Below are 12291 nucleotides of genomic sequence, written 5' to 3' on the forward strand. Positions count from 1 at the left end.
ATTAAGTGTGTTAGCGTGCACGTGTGGCATGTTCGTTCATACCTCAGGGAATCCCACGAGCACCAGCAAAGTGAAGAGGTTGGTTCTCTTAAGTTGCTGTGGTAATTGCTGGATGCAGTGATCAGTGAAAGCTGCCACAACAGCACACCACTGTGAAGAAACATTCAGGTTGCGCAAGATGTCCGCCACTGAACATGCCCAATCCAGACCGATACGACTGTTGTCATGTAAAGACAGATGATGGACACAGACACAAGTGAAAAGTGTTATATAAAACATCATTTTGTTAAAAATTAAATACAAAATATATAAAAATACAATAACTTCCTTCAAAGCTGAAGTAAAGTTAAAAAAAGGGTAAAGTTCAGCAAAATGTTTAATTGTCTCTTTTGGGGTCAGTAAGATAAAAAAAAAAAAAAAGATTTAGAAAGAGGTCTCGTTTGTTCACCAAGGCTGCATTTATTTGATCAAAAATAAAGGAAAAACAAATAACCGTTTTGTATTTATAATTATTTTAAAAACGTCATTTATTCCTGTGACGGCAAAGCTGAATTTTCAGCATCATTACTTCAGTCTTCAGTGTCACATGATCCTTTAGAAATCAAGCTAATATACTGATTTGCTGCTCCAGAAACATTTCTTAGCATTACCAAAATTGAAAACAGTTGTGCTACATAATATATTTGTGGAAAACATGATGCAATGTTTTAGGATTCTTTGACAAACAGAAAGTTCAAAAACTAAATTTATTTGAAATAGAAAACTTTTGTTAACATCATAAATGTCTGGTCAATTTAATACAATAAAGTATAAAATAAATATATATTTTACTGACCCCGAACTGACACTGTACATCAAAATGATAATTTAAGTGGCTTTGCAATTGGAAGCATTGTTTATACCATACAATGTAAGTATCATAAGTATCATCAATACTTAACAGTATTATTTAACACAATATTTAACAGTAAAATGTGTTCAGCTCTGTCACCCTATTCAGATTGAAGAGCTCTCATACACATTATATTCAGCCATATGTTACATTTTAAGTCACACTACCTGTCCAGACACACTGCTCCCAGACTGAAGAGCAGTTGAGTGGTCTTCCAACCAGGAACATCAAGTGCTGCTCCATCTCCGAGGGTAAGGAGCTCAAATTTATCTGTCAGTGCCTCTGACACAGCTGCATCAGCCTCAGCAGGAGCAATCCTTAACAGAAGCTGTCCCAGAAGACCTAGTGTCAGGTGGTATGTTTCATTGAGACAGCCGGCATTTGAGATGACCACTCTAAACAGCAGTGGCAGGATGGGACTCAAGCTGGACAAAGATACTGGGCTGCCCTATAGAGGATTACATTTGTATATGAGCATATATTGTAGAATAGAAATGTGAAAAAAAAGAGGTATTTAAAATGGTTATAAAATCAAACATTTTACAAAGTAATCTCTGCCAACAAACCAAAAGCCAGCAATTACAAATTAAACTGGAATTTTTTTTTTTACCGGTTTGGTTGCAGGCAACATGGCTGCCAACAATCCCAGAATTCTCTCTCTGGAGCATTCAGCAAACACGTGTTCCTGTAGCGGCCCCCGGGCTGTCTTCTCCTCCTGGTCTTTGTATGCGTCCACATTTTCTGAGGTAGGAGATGTGATAGTATCTCCACTTGACTCTGAAACTGAGACACACACAAAAACAATATATACACTAAATTAGTTACCTATAATGCTGTAACAACATTTTTACTATAATAGTTTTGTCCCCATATACACCTTCTATGTTCTTGTCTTTGATTGAATCCCACAAGACATTCAAATGCAACAAATTTACACCTAAAGCAGAAATCAAACTTTGACTACATAAAGATATTATACTGTAGACTAGAGCTCTTTATTATTGAAGAGTACTCCGGTACAGGCTCACCTCTGACTCCAGGTGACAGTGTCTCCTCACTAGACACAGAGGGTGTCTGACTTGCACTGGACGAGTCTGACGTATCTTCAGAGACTAGCTTCCTCCTCCTCGCATCATCTTCTGCATTAGGGTCCTGCTTTTGGGGTTTCTTGTCAAGAAAAAAAAAACCATACATCTGTCCTCATGATATTGTTTTTTTCCCTGTCACAGATAAAAATAAATAAAAAAAGGCAAAGAGCTTCAGTAATGTAGTATGTGCAGTGACTGACTCTGTCTCTAGGTAGCAAAGGGGAGCAGATAGCTGTAGTGCTGCTAGGCAGTGAGGAGGTGTCTGTGCTGCTGATGTCCTGAGAGGAGCCAGCCGTCGCAGGACACAGTTCACTCTCTGTGGCCGATTCATTAGAAGAAAGTAGGGACAGCAGGGCAGAGGCTCGTAAACCTACAGGAAACAACAGCACCTCTAACTATACATACAAACCACTTTAGACTTCCATTTCTAGTTAACACATAATATAATTCCTAACAGATCATCGACATTCAACTATACTGATTACCTTTCCCAGTCTGTCCCTTCAGCAGGCACTCATTTATGATGTCAGAGCAGCGGGTCTGCAGAGCGCTAGCATAACCGAGGGTGACATCATCCAGAGGCTCTCCGTCCTGCGCTCTCTCGCTGACCAGCTCAGAGGTGAACAGGGCGAGCGTGGCAAAAAGAAGCCAGGAGTAGTTATGTATGTAGGGCTGGATGAGTCTGTGGCGGTCACTGATGCGGATGGTGACCATAGGGTACACTGTGATACGGTGGGTGGGCAGATGGCTGGAGAGAGGGGAAAAAATATATATATATATAATTTATACGTTTATATATATACACACACACACACACATACATATATATATATATATATAATATATATAATAAAATATATAATATATATTGTTGTTTATTTAGAAAAATTGTTAGGGAATGGTTAATACTTTAATGACCATTGTTTAGTTGCTGTCTTAGACTCAGACATACATGCTAGTGGTTGTCTTCATGATTGTGTGGCACGTGTATTTAAGGGTGTGCGATACTGAAAAAAATCTTTTAGAAACGATAATTAAACTTTATTTTGCTGAGTGTGTTATTCTGCTGGTACTTTGGCAGGTTGAAGACTCCTGTGGACATCTGATTCCTAAAGTTTTATATTATAAGATATTCCACATATTCTGTGTAAAGGGTAGTTCAAGAGGACTGTTTCATTTAGTAACAAAACACAGCAGTGTGTTGCTCAAATGCAAAACAGATCTGCTGTGGCTTTGTTAACTATTTTTGTTGGTGAAATGGATCAAAACCAGGCAATATTGTTTTAAAATGTAAGTTACTTAACTTCTTGTTTATTAAACTGTTGTAAAAAATAAATATTACATTTGCCATCGTGCTGATATTACAAAAAACACAAAAAACGTCACTCTTTGTGTGATTGCTTAACTATATCATAGGATATAAAAATAGCCTAAAAGACAAATATTCTTTTATATTAATAAAAGTAAATCTTGCAGCGAAAGCATTTTCAAGATCTAAATGCACATGTGCAGAAGTCCTAAACTTAAAAGGCTACTTCACGAAGTGTATGAGTGGACTCTCTAGGATTGTTTTTGCGAAGTAAGGGACTTATTCGATAATGTCAGATCCCACATCGTTAAAACAGTTGATATTGCACACCCCGGCGTGTATTACCTGTCTGGGTATTTTTTGGCATTGTAACAGCCAAAGCAAAGATCAAAGTCCTCACAGACATTACAGTTAATCCTGCTGCCCACGATAAGGCCCTGGCAGTGGTCACAGGCATACTCCATGTTGACCATCTCATGGTCATCCTCATGGCCTTCTGGTTTAGCACCACCTGAACAAGAAGAGCAGAACCGTTCAACACACACACTCCTGAGAAATGTGCTGCTGCTGCAATAGATTCATTACATAGTGTCTAACTTTATGTTATTGTAATAAATAAGTGGAAATAATGCTTCATGACAATGTTGCTTTCCCCTCATTACAGTGTAAGTGACTCACTGAGGAAGCAGGTCTTGCACAGGTCCATGTCTGTGCACTGCAGGCACCGGTAGCGATGCCACGGTGCAATCCGCTCGCAGCCATCACACGAAATCTCCACATTTAGCAGGTCGCAGTAGCGTGCAATGAACATGTGCATCTGCAAAGGTCAAAGGTCAGTGACTGAGCACCAAAAATATACAATATGTTTATTGGGTAGGTTGCAAATGGAAGTGTGTAAAATATGTGCTTTTGCAGAGAACAAACACTGTTCACAGATGAACTAGATCAAAATGTAAACTTAAAAACTTTAATATTTGCTCTGCCTGAACAGTGTGTTTGCAGAGATTAACCATTGGTTTGCAGGAATACATTCAATAAAGATGACAAGCATGAATAATAATGCAATACCTCCACCCAAAAGTTACTTTGTGTTAATTTAGCTGACTTATTTAATTGTCTCCATTATTTAAAAAAATTGTTATTAATGCGAAATTAGATTGTCTTTTGTTATCTAGTTTTACTGTGGAGGAAAACATTTATTTGGTGTGATATCTGTACCTTTCTCTTGTCCTCCACTGAGGCCTGGCTGATCTTGTCAAACCATTTCTCAAACATGCCGTCCAAACACTCATCCATCCATTCAGAGTTCCTCTCGTAGTCAGCGATCTCATCCTCCTCCGTCCACTGACTACACCACCATGTCACATGAAGAAAAGGACAGATGAGAAGCCAAATAAAACATTTGATACATTTTAAACCTAGTTTGTGAGATCAGGATTAAGTGTAGATTACCGCCCTATTAATAGTTTCAATAATGCAAAAAAACTAACAACAAAACAGTAAAGTACTCAAGACATGTTCAACAACTACACGTTAGAAGTCAACAGATAATAGATTTGGACATCCACTGTCTGTCTGTCTCCCTCCTCATTTTTACCCTCCTTTTATATTGAAGTCTTTTAACAACTGAAGTCCCTGTGGCTGCGGCCATTTGTCATAAATTGAATCTGGTGTTTTATTAGAAAATACCTTTCCTTCAATTCTAATGGGACATTATCAAAGTCAACAAGAGCATTATAAATGAATATGGTCATAACAATACACTATTTCAATAACGCACTTCCTTCATGTGTCTTTTTTAATAAAATCCCAATTTAATAATCAAGTTTACTCTAGATAAGTGGTTCTCAACCAGGGGGCCACAGGATGACTTCAAATGATTAAATTATATTTAAAAAACAAACCTAATTTTAACACTAAAAACCCAAATAGATCAAGATGTTTTTATTTAAGAATACACTGAATCAGAATCTTCTGGAATCACAAAAAAGGTTGAATTCAAGTCAAAATGGCTGAGAACGACTGCTCTATATCTGTCCTAAGCCAGCTCATACCTGATGGCAATGTCATGTACACTGATGTTTTCCTGTGACATGGTGAGCAGAAGATCAGGCAGTTTGATGTCCTGAAACAGCAACAAATCCTCAGCCTCCCAGCTCATATCCAGCAAATGCAACAGACATGTCTGCACACATGACAGGGCAGGCAGCAGGACCCTGAGGGCATAAAGAAGACATAACGGGCATAAAACATAGAAAGGACATAAAAAAGATTATGTTGTATATAAGGACTACAGCAGTTGTCCCGATTTATCAAGCATGTATTTGTAGTCCTTATGTGGCAACTTTATTATTATAAAGCACACGAGGGTTTAAAAATTCATGTTTAGGGTATGACTATGTAGTTTATATTGTAGAACAAATGTTTAAAAACGGGAGAGAGAACCCACTTTTCGTTCAGTGCGTTGAAGCCCTGCACGGCCGCTACTAGCATGAGAACCAGCTGATGATGCGAATGCCTGACCAGCTCCCTCATCTCCTGCCCGCTGCCCGCCAACTGAGAAAAGTAACTGAGAAAGAAAGATTGAGTTAAAATTATGATTAGGATAGTACTAGTAGATATTATTAGTACCATAAGTGATAGCCCATTGTTTTGGATAACATACTTGGTGAAATCTTTCTGACAGGCCAAGAGTTCCTGGAGAAACAAAATACAGGGTGCCTGGAAGAGGTGCGGTTTCCCCAGGGTGAGTATACACTTCTGCACGAGCTCCAGCACCTCACACACACTCAGAGCCTGTGCTTTCTTCAGAGCCAGAGTTTGAAGAACACTGAAAAAACACACACACACGCACGCGCACGCGCACGCGCACGCACACGCACACGCACACGCACACGCACACACGCACACGCACACACACACACAAACACACACACACAACAACAACAACAACACACAACACAATATGCACACATTAAAAAATTTGGAAAACTCAGTGAGACTATTAAAGAAATAAAGCAGCACAATGCCTCCCACATTGATAAGAAATGCTTCTGGAGTAGTAAATCAACATACTGGAATAATTGTGAAGGATCATGTGACTGAAGACTGGAGTAATGATGCTGAAAATTCAGCCTTGCCGTTATCACATTAATAATTTACTTTTTAAAATATATTAAAATAGAAAACAAATAAATGCAGCCTTGATGAGAATAAGAGACTTCTTCTAAAAACCTTACAATTACAATTACATTTACCCATTTTGTAACGCTTTATAACAAGTATACAGTAGGGGTGACCCCGAACAGTCGAAGATTCGATGCATCGATAGGAGGAGCCTGATTCAACTACCAATCTCACAGTCGAATCTTCGCAGATGTTATACGTGTGCTCAGTGTCTGATTTCACATAGAACTACTGGTTTTCTGTCAATACGTTAGTATAGGAGCCTATTATGATAATGCTGTAAATACAAATGTGCAAAAGGAAGAAGCTTTAAATAAATATTTTTAACGTGCATGAATAAATCCAAACACCCCGTGACAGATTTAAGTTTCACTTTCGATACGTGACCGATAGAGGAGCGTTTTGGCGGCAGGGATTTAAATCTTTAAAAATGTATGGGATAAGAAAATCTAAAGAGTGGATGCACACCATCAGAAAGGATATTTTCCCAAAGTGGATTTAGCATCAGGAAAACCATGATCACACTTCTGCAGGCCAGTTGGTTTTTCTCTGGACATTCTAAAACGCTTAACGTGAAAAAAGCTTTTAAAACGCTAGGGCACTTTTACATGGCTTTATTAATGTATAGTATGCTACCTCATTAAGAAACCATACAATGTGCAGATAAGCAAATGAACCCAGAATATGAACGCAACGTGTTCCTCCTATAGAAAGTCACGTAAAGTGTTTTCTTTATAATAACGGTTTTCAATGGGAGGAAAATTAGCGTTTAATTAAACGCGTTGCATTCATATTCTGGGTTCATCTGCTTTTCTGTAGGCTATACAGTATGCTTGATTAATAAGGTGTGTATACAATTTGATCTTTTAACATAACTGTCTTAGGGAATTAAGCCGTTAAACGTTTAACGTTAAACGTTCATGTTAAGTGTTTTAGAATGTATTTTATCCGCGCAAACAATTTGAAAAGACTCAAACGGACACAGAGACACAGACTGAAAGACTAGATTTTTTTCTCTCTCAATCAGGGTACAAGTGATTTCAAAAAATTTCAGCCGGTTCTAATTTGATTTCTGGATGCTGTGAACATGTTTAGATAAACTGTCACTCGAGTTCAGCGTTTATTGTTGTTTCTGCAGTTAAAAAGACAAGGTTGACCATTCTGGCTATAGGCTACTTTCGATATTTTAATAATATCTTTATTTTTTATTTTTATTTATTGATCACTCAAGGTAATCTAATTTAACTATTTGTGGCTTGTGTTTTGAATATATGTTCCCCTGCACTTTAAGCACTTTGCACACATTTGTTCTGCATCTTGTGACTTGATTCAGAGTTATTTCATTTTTTTTTTTTTTTTTAGAAAGGTATATTCTGTTCTAATTTAATTCTGTAAATTAATTGTTGATTATTTTTCGGTGCATAGATGTTGCGCTCTGTAGGTACTGAGAGCCTGCTCGCACAGGCAATTTAGCTGATTTAATTTGATTTGCATGTGAAATGCAAATCCTGTCTGCAGTGTGGCCTTTCTGCAGTTATTTATGTTATTTCTTAGTTGTATTAATCCGAAATGTTTTTCTACATATTTTTCTATATCTTTTTGTGATGCTCTGTACATCGCGGCTTTAAAATGTTAAAGCCCCGCCCCCTCCCTAACCCCACACACACGATTCGACTATTAGTCGACTATAGGGAAGACTTTACGATTCTGATTCGACTATGAAAATCCTTAGTCGGGGACACCCCTAGTATACAGTAATAAAGTACTTTGCGAATTATTAGTTTATAGTTAATTTATCGTTAATATATTGTAGTCCCTACATTGTTAATATATTAATAGACAATATACAAATAGTAAGTTCTTAATGTATTGTCACTGTGATTAACACAATTCAGTTAAACTATTTACTCCTAAAAAACAATTCCTTTACAACGAGCTAATTTACAATAATAATTGTGTTTATTACAGTGACAATGAAAGAAGAACTCACTATTTAAATATATCCTATTAATATATCAACAAATGTAGAAACTACAAGTAGTAAGTAGAACTTAGTGACGTGAATGATGGTAACCCATACTTAGAATTTGTCCTCTGCATTTAAAGCAGAACTAAGTAACTTTTTTACCTTAACCGAACAGCTTTGGAGTCATTGTAATGTTTATATTACTGATTTCGTGCTGAATGGTGGTCGTCTCGCACCCCGCTGGTGCCTGTGAGCCGAAAAACCACCCTTGCAACTTTGGGCCGGCGGGCCGCCGGCCTCAGTGTTAGGAAGTATCGTGTGATATCAGGTCTCGCGAGGTAACGAATTGCTTTACGGCACTGCACGCGTACACGCCCCCATCCAGGATACGGTTAGCTATAAGAACAACTATCGTCCCATGGCAAAGCTGGCATATAAGAAGCAGAAAGCTAGAAAAGCATTATCGGAGGAACAGAGAAAGAGGAAATGGCAGACTGACCGAGCAAGGAGTCAGACACGAGTAAACATCGGACCTGCGTTTTCAGAATGGCGAAAAAAAACGAAGAAAGCGCGGTCGGAAGAGTCAAGAAAAAGGTAACGAGAATATGACAGCACGAGGAAGCGAACAAGAGTCCCACTCGCCCAGTCTTTCACTGTTAAAGTTGATTCCTGCGATTATCATGAGAACAGTTGTCAATATCTCACATAATTATCAGGACATAAATAAGCCTACATGTTGTAAATAGTGTTAATGAGCGCAATTTGCAAACTATTATGATAAATTGCAATAATCATGTCTAACAACATCATAACGGACATTGTTACGAAATCAGGGCTCTCAAGTGTCATGCATTGAGCGTGACAGTCACTCATTTCGGTCTTTTGTCACGATCTCCCGCCACACATTGTATTTCTCACGCTGACAAACTATTTGTAATATATTTAATATGCCGCAGCACACAAAACTCTGGCCGTGCCGCTCTCACTGTGGAACCGGCAGGAATCATGCGCGTCTCCTCTGGTGTTGTTCGTCGAGCTACATAATAGCCAATCAGAAAATAGCACTATTGTATCTGGGTAAGATTTAACCCAACAACCAATGACAAAAATGTATCTGTCGGCTGGATGTCACTCTTGCCTGTCTTCCAAAACTTGAGAGCCCTGCGAAATAATGCGACGTACATGATACACTTTATTGGTGTCATCTGGCATTTAGGCTCAGGTAAGCCTAACTTGGTAGGCTACTTTATTATTATGAAGTGCAGAGGCCGTGAGTGCAGATACGCTCTGCATGAGTGGTGTTTACGACAGTAACGTTAAATACAAGTACTCTACAAATGGCACCTCAGCCATTTTCTGCCAGCATTGAGTATCGAAACCGCAACCTTCGGGTTACCAGTCTGCTCCCAATATATTAACTATGACTTAATTATAAACTAATACTTTGTTAAGTTTTTGTAAGTACTTTATTACTGTATATTTATTAAAAAGTGTTAGAAAATTGTTACATTAAAACAAAAAAATGCACAACAAAAAGAAGGATCTGTACATCTGTGTTCTCAGATGTACAGTAAATGCTACCATAATTCAACAGATTTTAATGCATAGATAATGGTTCAAATATACATGATATTTCAGCAATTAATAGCTGTAATTTCAGTAAAACGTAGCAAACAAGTTGTAAGATCATTAACACTGTCACTTTTGGAACCCCGGTCACTAATCAGTTTTACTGTGTGGAAAAAAGCCAACAGGACATTCAGCACAATATATACTTTTGTGTAACAGTGTGTCAGATAATCATACGGGTTAGCACGACATGTGAGTTTATGCATCAAAATCTGTTGAATAATGGCATCAGACTTCTTGGTATTCACATCATGAGGTGAAAATACTCAGTTCATACCTGCTCTCATTAATGACCATGTCCTTCATAAAGCTGAGGATGTGTTTGAGGATCGGGAAGCGCTCTTTGACAGGTGGTGCTGTGCGAGGCTCCTCCATAGATCGCAAGGACAGGAGCCTCAAGCGTCCCCGACTGAAAGGTGCTTTACGTGGGAAGAGTAACGGGGACAGAGGGTCTCCTGTTTGAGACTGAAGACTTTCTGAGGAGCCCGTGGCACCCAGAGAACTGATGCTGCTGGAAGGACCAGCATCCTCTGATGCAGAGAATGCCTGTTCTTGTGTCCGCTCACTCTGACCTGGCCCTGCTGCTTCTGCTCCCTCAGGCGTCTGGGATATGGAGGGACTGGGTTGGAAGTCTCCCTCTGTGGTCGAAATAGATCGGAGAAGAGGAGCAGCACAGGCACCATCTTCATATCTGGAAGACTCTTGTTCCGAAAGCGCAGAGATACCACCGCTCGGGCTGAATTGAAAGAGGAACAAACTTCTACTGATGCAAATTTCAGCTGTTTAGAGAGTGAAAAAAGGGAGAGTGAGAATGCAGCCTCATTATTTTTTAAAATGTGTATCAAAGGTGCAAATATAGCTTCAATATTTACCAAGTGACTCCAACGTAACCTCATTCTGACTTCGATCTTTTTCCTCTACTCCATTCATTTTCCCCATAAGGTAGCGTTGTTTCATCTCCAACTACCAAAACAGTTTAAATGAGAGAGTAAATATAAAATAAATATGGTATCTTAAAACCAATAATCATAAGCCATACTAACCATCCATGTTCTGATGCCATCTGCGAGGGTGTAAACCTGTATAATGTCCTCGCTAAGACCGCTCTGACCGTTTTTAGTAACTAATGCAGGGAAGATGAGAAAGGAAAGGAAATTTGGTCAAAATGACATTTACATGTGTGACCACTGAATTGTCCTGCTCATACAAACATCTTACAGAAGCAGACTGTGGCGAGCAGGACGAGGCCGAGGGCCGTAAGCGGCACGAGGACGGTGGCGTGATTACTGATGAGCGACACCAGTGCGGCGTACCGGTCTCGTATCTCTCACGGAGGAGCGGAAACATAAAAGGAGGAGTGACGACAGTGGAGGTCGAGAGAGGCCAGGCCTGGATTTATGTTGTGTTGTTTATGTTTTATTATGTGACAGCAGTCGTCCGTGAGGGGCTGTTTTATTTTGTTATTAAATTGTTTAAATGTTCGCCGGTTCCCGCCTCCTTCTTCCCATAACAACGAACTGTGTTACACAGACTAAATACTGCCTGTCCCAAGGGGACAAGGTTTTGATGAGTTAGCATTACCCTGATGAATGAAGATGGTGTGAAATGTGAAAGTCTATACTCATGTACACTTTGAAAAATCTGGGTTTCAAAATCTAACTAATTTAAACCGGGACAGTTTTAGGATTTTGTGTTTTAAAATAAAGCAAAATTAAGTAAAATTAATAAGAAATATTTAAGATTCAAGATGCATGCAGTTCTGTTTATGAACCGCTAGAGTGGCAAAAGTTACGAACTGCAGCTTTAAAGATAACAATTACATTTTAGGGAATTTAAAGGGGTGGTATAATGCCCCTTTTTATAATATATAAAATAAGTCTCTGTTGTCCCCAGAGTGTATATGTGAAGTTTTAGCTCAAAATACCCGAACGGATTATTTTTTACAGCATGTTAAAATTGTCCCTTTTTGAGGGTCAGTAAAAACGCGTTGTTTTCTGTGTGTCCCTTTAAATGCAATTGAGCTGCTGCTTTTCCTAGTATTAAAATTTTGTGTGTCATTCTGGAATGGCCTATTCTGCAATGGGTATAAACAATCTGGTCCCATCGATTTGAGAATTAATTCATGGAGTTTGTTCATAGTCTGTTCACAAGATTCAACAGTTTCAGCAAGTAATGATTTAGAAATGTTTCAAGAGTGTCAGCAACATTTCTCTGTAGTGTT

At 38.7% G+C, this 12291-nt stretch overlaps 1 protein-coding gene across 2 annotated transcripts in view; it reads right to left on the reverse strand.

The window, feature by feature from the left end:
- The window catches only part of zzef1 (zinc finger, ZZ-type with EF hand domain 1), a 53845-nt gene that overhangs the window by 18785 nt on the left and 22769 nt on the right, over positions 1-12291 (reverse strand). For both annotated transcript variants that reach the window (XM_077240720.1, XM_077240719.1), the window contains exons 27-41: positions 11114-11193; positions 10943-11033; positions 10348-10849; positions 5955-6119; positions 5739-5858; positions 5344-5505; positions 4508-4637; positions 3968-4106; positions 3635-3800; positions 2466-2728; positions 2181-2350; positions 1921-2059; positions 1503-1675; positions 1060-1340; positions 43-217 (exon numbers count right to left, since the gene is read on the reverse strand). In XM_077240720.1, the coding sequence (XP_077096835.1) occupies positions 43-217; positions 1060-1340; positions 1503-1675; positions 1921-2059; positions 2181-2350; positions 2466-2728; positions 3635-3800; positions 3968-4106; positions 4508-4637; positions 5344-5505; positions 5739-5858; positions 5955-6119; positions 10348-10849; positions 10943-11033; positions 11114-11193 (2756 nt within the window). The remainder of the gene's footprint in view (positions 1-42; positions 218-1059; positions 1341-1502; positions 1676-1920; positions 2060-2180; positions 2351-2465; positions 2729-3634; positions 3801-3967; positions 4107-4507; positions 4638-5343; positions 5506-5738; positions 5859-5954; positions 6120-10347; positions 10850-10942; positions 11034-11113; positions 11194-12291) is intronic.

This window comes from Siphateles boraxobius, unplaced genomic scaffold (genome assembly GCF_051911475.1).
Source record: "Siphateles boraxobius isolate OS27281-9 unplaced genomic scaffold, OSU_SipBor_1 24, whole genome shotgun sequence".
NCBI lineage: Eukaryota > Metazoa > Chordata > Actinopteri > Cypriniformes > Leuciscidae > Siphateles > Siphateles boraxobius.